This window comes from Rhododendron vialii, chromosome 9a (assembly GCF_030253575.1).
Source record: "Rhododendron vialii isolate Sample 1 chromosome 9a, ASM3025357v1".
In the NCBI taxonomy this organism is placed as follows: domain Eukaryota; kingdom Viridiplantae; phylum Streptophyta; class Magnoliopsida; order Ericales; family Ericaceae; genus Rhododendron; species Rhododendron vialii.
Genome location: NC_080565.1, coordinates 35,728,631 through 35,744,417, shown reverse-complemented (window position 1 = coordinate 35,744,417; position 15,787 = coordinate 35,728,631). Strand labels below are relative to the sequence as shown.

The 15,787-nt window shown below is 40.0% G+C and overlaps 2 protein-coding genes across 4 annotated transcripts; both read left to right on the top strand.

Annotated features, from left to right (window-relative positions):
- Window positions 1-3,577: 3,577 nt before the first annotated feature.
- LOC131300098 (uncharacterized) lies at window positions 3,578-9,912 on the top strand. Of its 3 annotated transcripts, XR_009190870.1 has the most exons (5): window positions 3,582-4,688; window positions 7,465-7,681; window positions 8,531-9,077; window positions 9,194-9,270; window positions 9,653-9,912. XR_009190870.1 is itself a non-coding variant. In XM_058325768.1 (3 exons), the coding sequence occupies exons 1-3, from the start codon at window positions 4,455-4,457 to the stop codon at window positions 9,010-9,012; spliced, it is 933 nt and encodes a 310-aa protein (XP_058181751.1). In that variant the 5' UTR covers window positions 3,578-4,454; the 3' UTR covers window positions 9,013-9,513. The 3 variants fall into 3 exon arrangements, 1 of the variants encoding a protein (XP_058181751.1); XR_009190869.1 differs by lacking the exon at window positions 9,653-9,912 and having other exon boundaries at window positions 9,194-9,513; XM_058325768.1 differs by lacking the exon at window positions 9,653-9,912 and having other exon boundaries at window positions 3,578-4,688; window positions 8,531-9,513.
- A 900-nt stretch (window positions 9,913-10,812) lies between these two features.
- On the top strand, window positions 10,813-15,417 carry LOC131300097 (glucan endo-1,3-beta-glucosidase-like). Its single transcript, XM_058325767.1, has 3 exons — window positions 10,813-12,001; window positions 14,349-14,640; window positions 15,148-15,417. Exons 1-3 carry the CDS (start codon window positions 10,955-10,957, stop codon window positions 15,174-15,176), a joined length of 1,368 nt encoding a protein of 455 aa, XP_058181750.1. The 5' UTR covers window positions 10,813-10,954; the 3' UTR covers window positions 15,177-15,417.
- Window positions 15,418-15,787: the final 370 nt, after the last annotated feature.

Here is a 15,787-nt window from a genome sequence, read left to right as displayed (position 1 = left end):
GCAAGTGTTAAGTGTTACTTTGTAACATGATTTTCAGTTAGGAAAATTGCTCTATTCACAAAAGTAGGTAGGAGTAAGAGTGTGGATGCTGTTGGTGCTGTGCACCTTTGAGCTGTCGGATCGTGCATCCGACGGTTCGGATCTCATCTCGGAAATCAACGATCAAAAGCCGTTCGTTGCCGAGATGAGATCCGAGCCATCGGATGCACGATCCAACGACTCGGAGGTGCACAGTACGGTGTTACGCACACCACTGCACAGCACCATCCCCAATTCGGTCCATCGCGAGTTCACCTGCCTAATTCGAATTGTTTATGCTACAGACACATAGAAGAAGATATATTTGTGCAGAAAATTAGATTTAGCATATCCCTGAGTAGGGTTGCAAATGAATCAAGCAGCTCGTGAGATCAGCTAGGCTCGACTTATTAATGCTCGGCTCGGCTTGTTTAGTATATGAGCCGAGCTTCAGCTCGTTTGACAAAAGCTCAACTCGGTAAGGGAGACTCGACTCGATTAAAGAGGCTCATTTAGTAAATGATTAAGCTCGATTCGTTAAGAGCTCGAGCTCAAATTTTTGGCTTATTTACTAAACGAGCCGAGCTGGGCTCGACAAAATACGGCTTAGTTTGTTTACAGCCCTATCCCTGGGCTTTAAACAGAAGCCCCAACCAAATCTAGAACAAGCTCCTTGAGGCAACAAGTGCTTTCATAGAAGGGTGGTTTTTGCTTGTATTAGCCTGGTGGCACATGATTCAAAAGGGGATTGGGGCCATTGGGCACATGATGAATCGTTTTTTCTATCAAATTCCTTTTTATTCTCCCTAGGAGTATTTTAGTACTACTCCTACTAATTTGTTTTTGTATCTCTTCTGTGGGAATAAACTACCTGGTGTGCTTAGGGGTGCAATCGAGCCGAGCCGAGCCGAGTTTCGGCATGTTCGGGCTCGGCTCGCCTCAAAAACAATGAGCTCGAGCTCGGCTCGAGCTCGTGACGAGCTGCAGAACTCGAGCTCGAGCTCGGCTCGATAGGTATTTTCGGAGCTCGAGCTCGGCTCGTTCGGCTCGTTTATGAAACAAATATATATAAATATATATATAAATAAATATAAATATGTAAAAATATATATATATATATATAAATATATATATAAATATATTATATAATCGAGCTCGCGAGCCAATTCGAGCCGAGTTTCGACTAGCTCGAGCTCGGCTCGTTTATGAAACGAGCTCAGGACTCGAGCTCGAGCTCGGCTCGTTTTTGTCTTGAACCGAGCCGAGCCGAGCTGTTATCGAGCCGAGCTCCGAGCCGCTCGCGAGCGGCTCGGATCGTTTGCAGCCCTAGGTGTGCTGGCATTGTGGCTTACAATTTTTACTGCAAAAGGTACGTAAATTGTGGCAATGGAGTCCTCCCTTTTGTCCTGTTTTCAGCTTTCTGAGTTGCTTGGTCCCCAAGGCACAACACAAGTGCTGAGACCAACTTTGAATCCGTCCAAACTCACAAATAATTCTAAAGTAGAAAATATCGAAGATACCTACAGTATGTTCATTTCGTAATTGGGGATACCACGCGAGTCTTCATTTCTGTCACTTTTCGTAAAGCTCAAAAAGTTCAAAAAGCTAGCTTTTTCTGTTTTATTTTGTATATTTTTAAAAAAATTATGTAAAATTAAAAAAATTTATTTTTCCGATTCTTCTTGTCAAGACAAATTAATCAGTAATTCACAAAAATTTAGCGCCAAACTAACAAATGAGAATTTTTTTAATAAAAACAAAACTTTCAAAAAAAAATCCGAAAAACTTAGGCGGAACTCAGCCTTACTTTTGTAAACAAAGACAGCTATAAGCAAATTAGGATTGATTTTACTAGTAGTAGATCGTTAACAATTTCTTATAAAAAAATTCATGAGTTCGGATCTTTAATTAAGAGGTGGATCTGTTGTTTTATTTTATTGTTCACTCTCTTTGAGGCTATCTCCAAATTCTATTTAATTAAACTCGATATATAGTTTTTTTATTATACAAGGATGTGGTATTTTATGTACTTAAAAACTAGTAGCTGAGTAAATAACCAAATATCATCATCAGATCTGCTGGGGAAAAGGAAAAAAAAGGCATACATCACAGTGGATGTGGGATTATTTTTCGCATTGCTTCTCTAGGTTAATCATAACTTCCAAGGTGATAATCAAAGTTGGGTTTTGATTGGCCTCATGAGTCAAGCCTTCCAGCTGATTCTCTCGTATAATTAATCTTTTTGATGTGGGATTATTTTTCGCATTGCTTCTCTAGGTTATCCATAACTTCCAAGGTGACATCAAAGTTGGGTTTTGATTGGCCTCGCGAGTCAAGTCTTCCGCTTCTCTCGTATAATTAATCTTTTTGATGTGGGATTATTTTTTGCATTGCTTCTCTAGATTATCCATAACTTCCAAGGTGATATCAAAGTTGGGTTTTGATTGGCTTCGTGAGTCAAGCCTTCCGCTTCTCTCGTATAATTAATCTTTTTGATGCGGGATTATTTTTCGCATTGCTTCTCTAGGTTATCCATAACTTCCCAGGTGATATCAAAGTTAGGTTTTGATTGGCCTCTCGAGTCAAGCCTTCCGCTTCTCTTGTATAATTGATCTTTTAATCCACCAAACGAGATACCGAGCTGCATGTGTGAGTGGTGCATGTCATTGTCTTTTTGATATGGGATTATTTTTCGCATTGCTTCTCTAGGTTATCCATAACTTCCAAGGCGATACTCCATCAAAGTTGGGTTTTGATTGGCCTCGCAAGTCAAGCCTTCGGCTTCTCTCGTATGATTGATATTTTAATCCACCAAACGAAATACCGAGCTGCATGTGTGAGTGGTGCATGTCATTGTCATTCCACGTATTATAAATTTATTTTAAATTTATTCATTTTGTATTTTTTTCTTTACCGATGAAAAATAATGTATGTTGTGTAATTTTTTGGACCAATATATTCGTTGATGTAATAGTCTTTTTAGATTGGTATATCTCATGTCCCATGTTGATGATGTAATTTTAGTAATTTCGTACGAATTATTAAAAAAAACGTAATTCTTTAGGAACCAACAGTGGAATATAATAAATATAAATGGTTGAAGGCATAACTGTATATCCTTCAATTATTGCACATCAATTTAACAAAAACCATTAATAATAAGTTGTCTTAACAAGGACAGAATATTGTGCTTATCAAAAAAAAAAAAAAAAAAAGGATAGAATATTGCTGTCAGACCTGCTAAATTCGGAAAATTGACAAATACACCCTTAAAAGTCTCCCAAAAAACTACAGGAGGATCAAAAAAAATTTGAAAAGCCAGTTGTTCTCACCTAAACACAGGTACTCATCAATTAAAAATTGTAAATTGATTTAATTGACCAGTATACCCTTCTCTTCTGTCCAAATTCATCTTCACCATCTCCCCACCTCTCGAACTTTACGTCGAACGTAGAGTAACATCCTTCTCCGTCTTTACAGACATTGAAGGACAATATCGTCATTGTTGGAATCCTCAAAGTGTATATAAATCCTCGGTTTTTCTTAGCTTCGGTCCGAGTCCCATCTCTCTCTCTCTCTCTTCATACCGCCTAACCCTTTGGATCATCGAAATTCCATTCGGGTTTATACGAGAGAATTCATATTCTTTTCTGGGTTTTTGCAACCCATTTCATTGAACCCATAAACTTATACAGTCCGTATGATTCATTTTCTGTTCTCTTCGTATTGAAATTCAAATTGGAGATTATATATAGTCCAATTCACGCGTATGTTTCCGTAGAATTGAAGAATTCCAATCCCTTGTACTGAATCGATTTCCACGTTCTCAGTTAGGGTTCCGAAAATTCGATTCCTGGTTTCTTTTTTCTTTTTCTTTTTTTGGCTCCGTTTCTGTTTCGATTCTTCGAATTCAATTTCAAGCTTAAAATTCTGCTCTTACGTCTGATTTCTGGAAAACCAAAGAATTCATCTTTGGTTGAATTGAAGTTCATTTCCACGTTTTCAATTAGGGTTTTGAAATTTCGATACAAGGTTTATATTCTTGTTATTTTTTATTTTTTTTTGTCATTCAAATTCAAGTCTACAATTTGGTTCTTACCTCTGATTTCTTGAAAATCAAAGTATTCAACTTGGTCCAATCGACGTTCATTTTCTCGGTTTGGTGTTAGGTTTTTAAAATTCGAGTTATTTATAAGGCTTTTTGGGCTGTTCTTGGCTTCTTATCTGTTTTCTGTTCTTTTCATATTAAAACTCAACTAAAGAATTCAACTTTGATTGAATTGAGGTTCATTCATTGGTTGCAATCTGGTCTTTGCAAATTCGAGTTATTTATTTGAAGGGTTTTTGTGTTTTTTTTGGGTCTTGAAAAGTTGGTGAAGCGCGAATGCGGTGGTTGTGAGCAGAGGGAGGGGCGTTTTAATAAATTCATCGGAGTGATGGATTGCGGGGTCTGCGCCGCAGCCGCCATGGGAGACTTTTGGGTGAGAATGGGCGGTGGTGGCGGAGGAGGTGGGGGGTTCAGCCATGAGAGCGAGCATGATTTGGCTGCTATGGTGAGCGATTTCTTGGAGAATAATGGTAGCAGTGGTGGGACAGATCACTCACGCTACTGTAGCAGCGATAGTGATTCTGGGCTTTGCGATCTTGCTCACCTTGCCCGCAACATTTCGGTTCGTCTCTCTTTCTCTCTCTAGAATTTCGGCTAAATTTTTAACGTATGTTTTTTTGGGTATGGTAGAGTATCGCAATCAACCGAGCTAATCTCTCCCATCCCTCTCACGGCCCTTTCCACGCGTTTGCGTGAGGTGAGGTGAGGTGGCCCAAGGACAAATATCTGCCGAGGGAAATTGACCCTGCCACCTTGGGTGGTAAGCGCCAAGCCTAGTCAATTAACCACTGCAATAACCCTTTGGGTTTGGTTTTTGTTCATCATCCAGGTCAAATTTTTGGATTAACCATTGGTCTTTGACAAATGGGATCTGAAAAGTGAAAATTAATAATCATAAGCCCCCAAAAATTCACCAGGATGGAAAAAATTCGAAAAAAAGTTGTGCACTGTCTTAATTGTTTTCAGCTCCATCTACTTTTTTCAACTTTGATCCATATTTTTGCAGCTTTCGATTCCTCTTGTTGAGATGAACAATTAATTCAAAAAAATTTGTCGATAAACCATACATAAAATCACTAAACATCAATAATCACGGTGGACCAGTGGTATGCTCTGGTTTTGAGATAGGAATGTTCGACAGTTGTACCGTTTGATTGTAGGATTTCAGCTAATTTTTATTTTGTCTTAGAGATGAAATAATGGGCCTGTTTTTTTGTCCTTTTCAAACCGGTTTCCGCTTCTTCTGAGCAGTGTTGTCAAAATCCTATGATACGCAGTACAATTTGATTCTTTTACAGGGGATATCGATACGTAATCTAAAATGCATGTTAGGTTCACATAAATTAGGATACACCTGCGATACAATACTTGGCTTATTATGTTAGTTAAAAATAAAACCGATATGCGTATCTTATGTTCTATTAAATATTCTTGCAAGATTCATGATAGGTACGAATACTTTGTCTTATTAGAACATGTTATATGGTTGAAGATCGAAATTTTGTATCATCATAGTTTTTATTCAGTGTGTGCAATAGAACTTGTAAAATACTCCCTCCGTCCCAAATTGGATGTCAATTTTTGATATATGTGCCAATTTCAATTACTTATATCTTTCAATATGGATCTCAAAATATATGCAATATGGATCTTGTTTGATAGTTTTTGATTAGTTCTATTATACAAAGTTTTCAAACTCATGAAAAATATTATAGATTGAAAGATATAAGCGATAAAAAATGACACAAGTTTCAAAAATTGTCATCCATTTTGGGACGGAGGGAGTATTTTATATTGGGTATAACTATTTGTTTAACTAATATTTATACTTGTTAATGTATATTAAGATACTCGATATGTATCCTGATAGGATAAATATGTATGAAACGATACGCAGCGCATATCCCGTTTTGACAACCTTGTTTCCAAGCATATTCTTTGGAAAATTTCATTTCTAAATTGGTTGACTTATCCATAGCAACGAGTATAAGATGCTTGGAAACCATTGGCTAATCGATAGGAAGGTTAGATTGGACCATTAGTGGACATGATTTATTAGAAGAAAGATGATAATTATGTGTTTGAAGCCACTCACAATTGTTGAAAGCTTGTGCAAACTTGTCTCGAATCATACAGGGCTGCTCTCTTTTGTTGAATCCGCAACTGAAATGTCATCTTTTACGTAGTTGCTCGTACTTAATTTGATTGCATTTTCTTGAAATGGAGAGAATAGCCCAAATTAAATGACCGCTCAATGATAAAGGAGGTAGGGGTGCTCGATATGAAATAGGCTTTAATGACAATTTTCATCCTAGGGGCTGTGGCTGTCTTTTCGATGCCAGTTTTTTGCTTTAGTGTCATGAGTCGGAGTCCGTTTTGGAGTTCCATGTGTAAGGCTCACTTACATTTATGCTGTTTGGATCATGGATGGAGGAAAAGGCGAACGCAAAGAGAAGTATTACTGTATAAGGCAATAATGAAGTGCAGAAAGCTAAAATTTGTTACTTTTATTTCCCTATCATGTCTTTCCCGTGGGTAATTCTGGAACAAACACAGGATCCAAACACAACCTTAGTGAAGTTTGCTGTTATGTTTATTAGTCTCAATGCCAGTTGAGCTTTTCGGTGACTTTTTGTCACTGTCTTTTAGTGTCTTTTTGGTTGTCTTCAGTGAGCTTTTTTCAACTTTGGTTTATATTTTTTTTACTTTTTCAATTCCTCTCGTCGACCCGAATGATGATGTTAAAATTTAGTAAAATTAAGAGAAAACAACCAAAAAGCCCATGACAAAAAGTCACCAAAAAGTTGGCCCAAAGGTTGCTCAATTTGCATAAAGAGTACTGCTATGGGTACCGACGGTACCCATAGGGAAAATGCACCGACGGCCACCGGACGGCCGTCTCCGGTCACCGGACGGCCGATCCGAGCCGTCCAAAAATTTTAAAAAATAAAATCGAGTGGGCCTACGCGAGAATCAATGGCATCCGAGGTGTGTAGAGTACTTGATCCGAGTACCCCTTTTTCGTGTATATACACGTATATACAAATATACACGAAAAATGGGTGCTCGGATCAAGTACCCTACACACCTCTGATGCCATTGATTCTCGCGTAAGGCCACTCGGTTTTATTTTTTAAAATTTTTGGACGGCTCGGATCGGCCGTCCGGTGACCGGAGACGGCCGTCCGGTGGCCGTCGGTACATTTTCCCTATGGGTACCGTCGGTACCAATAGGATTTCTGTTGCATAAATATGTGTCTAGCTTTCACGCAGAATTCTTGACTGTTAATTTGAGTGTATAGACTCTCACACTTAATCGGTTCTCCCTCATGTTGCAGTATTACAAGCTTTCTGTGGATCAATATGAGAGTGACTTGCTGGCAGTTGTTAATTCTCTTATGCTGTCAATGAGTGGCACAGACCTTCACCTGGTCAAGTCAGGTCCTTGTAATGCCAGCTGCATTAGGTTTTCTCTTGTGAAGCTTCTAAGGCTTTCTGGTTTTGATGCTGCTGTTTGTTCATCTAAGTGGCAGGGCAACGGGAAGGTCCCCGGAGGTAGGCCATCAGATGCTTTAAGGCAATTTTTATTTATTTGAGCTTGTTTGTCCAATATTGAGGGAAAATATATCACCATCTGGAGAGGGGAAAAAACCTCACCTTATTGGCCCTTAGGTTTTTTCACTCTGTGAAAATAGACGACACCATACTAGTTTGAAACTTTGAATTGGTCATCCTTGCAGCAAGTATTTATGCTCAAGTTATGAGCCTCGAGAATATCATATGGGCATCTGTTTCTTTTAGAAGATTGGCATTTTTTTCTGACAACAGAACGGCAAACTAGTAGTCTAGCATGTCATTGTTGTAGGATTGGGGTCAAGTTTTACATGAGCCGTTGTAAATTACACAAGTATCGTGGTAGACCCTTGTCTCTTATGGAAGAACATGTAATCTGTGTCTGACACCCATGCTTAATTTAGATAATTTAGATACTTGATCTTCTAATTTCTACAATATTGGAGAAAAGCTGCTCACATTCACCAGAAAGGAAGCGATTCTCACTTTTTGCATGAATGAGAACTAGAATCTTATATTTTTCCTTACTCCCATTTTATTTGAAGTACATTTTCAAATAGTAATAATAAGTTTTATGTAACTGTATACAAAATGCAATTAAAGTATGTGGCCAGGAGGTGTCTCCTTACCTGTACTTCACTTTTGGACAAATGCCAATATTTTGGATTAAGTTTAGGAATGTCTGAACGCTTGGAGAGGCACTGACACCTGATTCAGTGGTACCTCATACCCGAGTCCATCTAATGTAACTTGGGGCCATCTTTGTTTTGTCTTCAAAAGAAGAAATTAGGTTCTTGGTTATTGATCCTATTCTGCTTATTTATTATACAGGGGATCATGAATACATTGACGTGGTCAATTACAAAGCTAGTGGAGGCTCGGAGCGTCTAATCATTGACATAGACTTTCGAAGCCACTTCGAAATAGCAAGAGCCGTCGAATCCTACGAACGACTTCTCAGCTCCCTTCCAGTTGTTTATGTGGGTTCCACGAAGAAGCTGAAAAAGTTCCTTCAAGTTATGGTTGAAGCTGCTAGATCTTCTCTTAAGCAGAACTCGATGCCTCTTCCGCCATGGAGATCTCTTGCTTATTTGCAAGCTAAGTGGCACTCTTCTTATGAGAGACAGTTAAATCCAGATGAACTGAAAAGAACCACTTCTGAACATAAGCAGTGTATTGGACATCTCAAGAGGCTGCAATCTTTGGTCCAATCTGAAGCTGAAGTGGACCGATTTTTGAAGCCCATTAACAGTGAAAATAACCGGATGCTGAAGTTTGAGGGGCGGAAGCGCTCTCCAATAAGGACTGTTTGATATATACGAATTCTTTGCCATGGATTGGATTATTTCCTGCATATAAAATACGTGGAAATAAAAAGGTGGAAAGGTTCACATAGCGGATATAGCAATAACACGCCATATATGGTGGAACATTTTTGTTTTTCCATCTCTATGGGGAGTTAATGTGTTATTTCGTTTTCTCCTCCTGTGCCAGCGGATGCAACAGCATTGGGGTCTATGGAACTGATGCAGATTATCTAAACCTGTTACAGGGGTGGCTATCCAGACCGGGTTTGTGTCTGCTTTGCCCTGGAAGGTTGTTTTATAGATCGTGTGTTTTGTTTTTGCGGTAATCACGAATTTGTTCCCTGCCCATAACTGTGTGGTCCACTGGTCCTTGGGAGTTTTTCCTGTTCATTGTTTCATGTTTTTTTCCGAAATTGCATGGCCATTTTTCCCAGCAGTCGAAAGGGTTGCTTGGACAATGTCATATTTTTTTTCTCTTCGCCAATATAGTTGGTTTTATTACTGTCATGTTGCTGTGAATGAAAGCAAATTCAGTGCACTGGTTCTATTAGTAATTTAGTATCCTTTTGCTGTGAATGTTCTTTAATAAATACCACTCCTCACCATTGCTTTGGTTCATCTCTTTTTACGCATTCCGGTTATTTAGGCTGAAGGGCGGGCCCCTGTGGTTGCGAGCTGGAGCTGCCATTGCTTATGGCTGGACCAATGGGAACTGCTTATGGCTAGGGCAAATGGGAACCCAGCAGAGAGAAAAGTAAGGATACCGAGCGCTCCGCCCGTCACGCGGGCAAACCAACCTCCTCCAAGAAGAATTGTGCTATGCCCCCATCGCTATAGAGCGAAAGAGTTGCCTGGTGATTCCTAAGTTACAATACATCTCATAGGGCTTATTTTGAAGTGTGCTCCACACACCTCACAAGTTTTTTTTTTTTTTGAAGTGTGGCCCACACACGAGCAGAGGAAAAGAAAAGGGAGGGGGATAAGGGGAGCCTTAGCCCTTAAGATGAAATTAGAAATTGGCATGGTGCAGCATTCCTTTGCAATATGTTAGGGCATGTTTAATTCGTCGAGTTAGATATTAATTATATGAGCTATGAGATCGGTTAAAACACAAAACATGCAAGATAAGACATAAGAGATGCAGGACGTGCAATCTACACCTTGCTAGTTTTAAGGAAGTATATATAAGAGATTATTCTATAAAAATACGCTCATGAAAAATCAAATTAATCATGTGTTAGGACATAATTGCTCATGAGTCATGTCGCTTAGGAAGGTCGGTAGTGGCATATATTAACGCGGTTCTTCTTCATGCTTTGCTTTGTCTGGTAACATTTTATGATTGTCTATCACTAGTTTAAAATTCAATCGACGTAAGACGATATTCAAGACATAGAAAAAATTTGACGAATAAGAATACGGCCATTGCAGATTTGGTGAAATGGTTGGGCTCATGGGACCGTGTAGAGCAAGGACATGACATTATATTTCACAATGTATGATCCGAACTATTTTCTATTTCGACAACTACTGATCCAAATTCTATCTCAATAATGCCGAACAGGTCGGTGGAAAAACACAGCAGGGAAATAGGAATCCGCGTTAAAACTTGGTACAGCTCAACCAGCGTTATCCTTTTTTTGACTGTCCGTTGGTCCGACAAACGAAAGCAACAAAAAATCGATTACTACACTCTTTACACCCCACACGCTGCCACTTTTCATTTTTAGGATCACGATTAGGACAATTCCATTCCAAAACCAACAACGTTACATTCCTCTCTCTCTCTCTCTTTAGGATTAGGACAATTCCATTCCAAAACCAACAACGTTACATTCCTCTCTCTCTCTCTCTCTCTCTCTCCTCACAAAAACCAATCTCTATACATATACTCCATCATTTCCCTTCAACCGTAACCATTCCACTCTCTCTCTCTCTCTCTAAAACCATGGACACATCCACCAAAAAAACCCCACACTTGACACTCCTCATCTCCACCCTCCTCCTCCTCCACATCACCGCCGTAACCTCCATCGGCGTCAACTACGGCGCCATGGGCGACAACCTCCCCCCACCACTCCAAGTCGCCCAATTCATCAAGACCCAAACCACCATCGACCGGGTCAAGATCTTCGACATGAACCCGGACATCATCCGCGCCTTCGCCGGCACCAACATCCCCCTCTCCGTCACCATCCCCAACGGCCTCATCCCCGTCCTTTCCAACCTCACCGCCGCCCGCCAGTGGGTCGGGTCTAACATCCGACCCTTCTACCCCTCCACGAGATTCGAGTACATCCTCGTAGGCTCCGAGGTCCTCCACTGGGGCGACGCCGCCATGGTCAACAACCTCGTCCCCGCCATGAGATCCATCCACCACGCGCTCCTGAAATCCAATTTCACCGCCATCAAAGTCACCACCCCGCATTCCCTCGGCATTTTGAACAGCTCGCGGCCGCCCAGCTCCGCAAGCTTCCAGTTCGGTTGGCAGAAGTACTTCTTAACCCCTATGCTTGAATTCCACCGCGAAGCCAAGTCCCCCTTCATGGTGAACCCGTACCCGTACTTCGCGTGGAACCCGAAGGACAACAACTTCGCGTTGTTCAAACCTAACCCGGGGCTTTTCGATCGGGCGACGGGCAAGAACTACACGGACGCTTACGACCTGTTGCTGGACGCGGTGTACATGTCGATGAAGAAGCTGGGGTTCGGGGACGTGGAGATAGCGGTGGGCGAGACCGGGTGGCCGTCGGCGGGGGATCCGGGGATGTGGTGGTGTACGGTGGAGAATGCGCGGTGGCATAACTTGAACGTGGCGAGGAAGGCCGGGTCGGGGGTGGGGACGCCGTTGATGCCGGGGAGGAAGTTCGAGACGTTTTTGTTCTCGCTGTTCAATGAGAATCTGAAGCCGGGGGCGGCGGATGAGAGGAATTTCGGGTTGTTTCGGCCGGATTTCTCGGCGGTTTATGACATCGGGATTATGCGACAGTCTCAGGTAATAAACCCTTATTTGGTGCAATCGAGTGATTATTTGTTATTTTTTAATCAAGTTAAAGCTTGTAATTCTGTTGACGTATCTTTGTAGCTCTACCATCATCTTAGGAAGAGTACTACTAGTATTGTTTATTTTTTCAGTTTATTTTATTTTATTCACCAAATACAGGACAAATCTTTTCTTAACTCGAACGGGTTGGTCAAATAAACACGGGAAATCTGAGGTCATATGTTTGAATCTGAGTTCCAAAGCTATTGGAAGGTTTATCTAGTTTTAAGTGAATGTTAGTTAATTTTAAAATCTTAGAATTAATCGATGTGGACTAAAGTTAGTTCGGATAACGAATTTTTGTTTTTTGGATTTTGATTTTGATGTTTCATTTTTAATGTAAAATTACTTTTAATGTACTACAAATTGAAGCTCTTATATATATATATATATACATATATATATATAAAAGTAAAATGTCAAAATCAATTTTCTTTTATATTTTATAGAAAAGGAGCATTTTTATTCATAGTTTAAGTGTTACTGTATACGGGGCTTTGGAAAGAGAAAGACAATAGTAGTACAATATGCATCTCGTGTTGGTGTGCAGTACTCTGCGGTGTGAAATGGAAAAGGAAAGTGGGATTGTGACGTTTCAATTACTTTTCGGGACACGCGTTTTGTTCACCGCGTTTTTGCACGCCTTTCTAGTACGGAATACTACCAAACAAAAAAAACAAAGGAAAGAAAGAAAGAAAGAAGATTCTCCCCTCTAGGTTGACGATTGTCGTTGTCTGAAAGTTGAACCATCTTCGTGACGTGGCTGCCTTTGTTTTGTTTGGCTTTTTGTTTTCTTTTTTTTGTTTTGTTTGGTCGGAGCTCTTGTTTGCTAGTACATCATGTTTTTTAACTTCTAATCCTCGAGTTAAATTAGTGATTAATCCTTAATTAAACTACTACTTCACCCAGTAAGTAAATTGCTGTTTGACTGGAGTATAGTATAAATGTATGTACTCCTACTAGTAAATAGGAGTAACAACATTCCTTTTTCTTTCCTTTCCTTTCACTAAAAAAATACTACTCCACTACTTTAGTAAAGAAGTAGTAGAAGCAAATTGTAGTAACGTAATTGTCATTACTATTTAGATAAATACTTTTACTACTAGTATTTTTCATCTCGCTCTACACTAATCACGAAGTTCTTTTAACTAATGAGTTACTGATAGTAGTAGTAGTAGTAAATTGTATAGTAGATACCACTAAGGGCCCGTTCTGCTGAGGCCCCGTTTGATAAACGGATTGGAGGTTGGAATTGGATTGCTAAGGTGATGGTATTAGTAATACTTTGTTTGGTTTCCAAAATTGGTCCGGATTGGTAGTCCCATGGGACAAACAATCCGGCCTATAGGGGGTATTAGCAATATTTCTTGGGATTTGGTATTCGTAGTCCAATCCTAACTCCTTCTCATTACCGATTTCTTCTATCAATCCAATCTCATCTCAAACAAACATACTCATTAACAATCTCATCTCCTTACGAATTTCATCCATCTATCACTGTTATCAAACGGGGCCTAAGGGTCTTGTTTTTTAAGTACTTATTTTCCGCTTTACGATACAGGTCGTTCTATCATAATACATCGCATTTAATTTTTAAAAAATAAGTACTTTTTACTCCCCTGGCCTAAATGCAAGGATGAGGGATCTGTATTCCGCTGCTAATGTACCCACGCAGATTGACATGATCTGAATGGCTCGCTTTTGTAGAAGTCGCCGAAAGTTTATTTCTGTAAAAAATCTTATGGACGGATATCAGTAGGAAATGATTCAACATAGTTTTGTTCTTAAAAAAATGGATGGTCGAAAAGTTGCACAGAATGAAGTGTGGATCAATTTTTTCAATCATGCATGTGGATGTCAATATCCGATTTCAAATGTATCTCGTGTGATTGCAATGTCCGATTCACTCGATTTTTTTTGTACGAATGAAATGCTCAACAGCCTCTATAATATGAACAGTTTTGATCATGATGGTGATTGGTGAGATATCTCAAAAGGGCCATCAACCTTGTAGTGCATTGATCGAAGTTAACCAAAGTGGCACATCCTGCCATCCTGGTTGAAATCAAGATTTTGTGTTTGGGGAAACCAAATATTTTTACTTTCATTGTTTGGGCATTAATATTTATAACACGAGAATATGAATCTCGAGCCACGATCCTGTGGTTGGGATTGCATTTTAGAAGGAATGGGGATAACAACGAATCCCACATGAATCAACTTACGCGATAGTAGTTTCGATGCCATGGATAAATAAATAGCTTCATTTACTTACTCTGTTGTTTTGGCAATGAAACAGCCTGGTGGCGGTGGTAGTGTGGCGCCAGCACCGGTTACTCCCACATCAGGAAAGGAGTGGTGTGTGCCAAAGTCAGGAGCTACCGAAGCCTCATTGCAGGCAAACATTAACTGGGCGTGCACTGATGGAGGAGTAGATTGCAGTGCCATTAAAGCCGGCGGGGCGTGCTTCAACCCTAACACTGTCAAGTCCCACGCCGCATACATCATGAACGCTTACTATCAGGCAAAGGGTCACCAGGATTTCAACTGCGACTTCTCTGGCACCGGTTCTGTGACGACCTCTGACCCAAGTAAGTAGGAATCTGATTCCCTCTCCTTCCCAAAATTCTAATCCGGTTCTTGCTATGTTTCTCCGCAAATCTCTTTAAATAGGGTTGGTATACCCTGCCTTCTTATTGAGTCGACGTCCAGTACGCCGTCCATTGGAACAGGATGTGTACTTCTGCTACTCTTTGAATATTGCTATTGATTTTGAAATGGTGTAGCGAATTTCGCACTCCTTTTTCCACCATCCGCGCTCTTTTTTTCTTTTTCCATGTGAATTTACGCTAGTACCGTTCCATTGGTACAACGTTTTACAGCCGAAGGGGTACTATTTTAAATTCACATGGATGACGACAAAAAGGGTATGCGGATGATAAAAGGGGATCAATTCCCATCCGAAAATATTGATGATGTAATTAATCAGTGACCTGCATTCTGTTTTTTTTTTTGTGTGTGCTATCTTTAGTTCGAATTCAGGTTATGCACATTGCTAACTCCTTGTTTTTTTTTCCCATTCCTATCACTGAGTACAGGTTATGGTGCATGTAAATACACGGCTTGAGTCTGGAAGCAGGTACTCATATATTGGGGAGACTAATCCGGGCGTGCTTTTTTGCGTGGACAGGGAAGTAGAAAGAACCGATTTTAACCGGTATCCCGGGAGCGGGCATTGTTTGATTTCCTTTTGTTGCTCGAAGAATTTGCATCGTAGCGTCTTAGGGTTAAGTAATTAGAATGTATTTCCCGTTGTTCATGGTACTGCCATTGCAGCTATTCTATCTTAATGTTAACCATTTTTGCTATGTCGTTGGTGTTCATGCTTCTCCAGGCTCTGGTACCTGTTTGATTAAACAATATACGACACACATATGTAGTCCTGTTTCTTTGTCGAGTGGGTTTAAATAAAAAGAATCGCAAATCACTTACTCGCCATTCACCAATGATAGAATGCCACATGTGCATATTGTATAAATGATTGTGTTAGATCATTCACTATGGAGATGCTAATTTTTTAGATGTTAAATGGCCAAACTAGCAAAAGTTAGTGTACACTTCACTTGGTCACTAGACTCGATTTCCAAATGCACTTCGAAATCATATCAAATGATTTCCGATCAACATGATTTTTGGCTGGTCAATGTTAGTGACGAGCTCTAAAAGATGAATGGTTTC

Excerpts from the sequence above, each read along its gene's own strand:
- LOC131300098 (XM_058325768.1), top strand. The coding sequence starts at position 4,455 with ATGGATTGCGGGGTCTGCGCCGCAGCCGCCATGGGAGACTTTTGGGTG. Across the intron at positions 4,689-7,464 it reads ACCTTGCCCGCAACATTTCG|TATTACAAGCTTTCTGTGGA; the intron begins GTTCGTCTCTCT and ends CTCATGTTGCAG. Across the intron at positions 7,682-8,530 it reads CAACGGGAAGGTCCCCGGAG|GGGATCATGAATACATTGAC; the intron begins GTAGGCCATCAG and ends TTTATTATACAG.
- LOC131300097 (XM_058325767.1), top strand. The coding sequence starts at position 10,955 with ATGGACACATCCACCAAAAAAACCCCACACTTGACACTCCTCATCTCC. Across the intron at positions 12,002-14,348 it reads GGATTATGCGACAGTCTCAG|CCTGGTGGCGGTGGTAGTGT; the intron begins GTAATAAACCCT and ends GCAATGAAACAG. Across the intron at positions 14,641-15,147 it reads TGTGACGACCTCTGACCCAA|GTTATGGTGCATGTAAATAC; the intron begins GTAAGTAGGAAT and ends CACTGAGTACAG.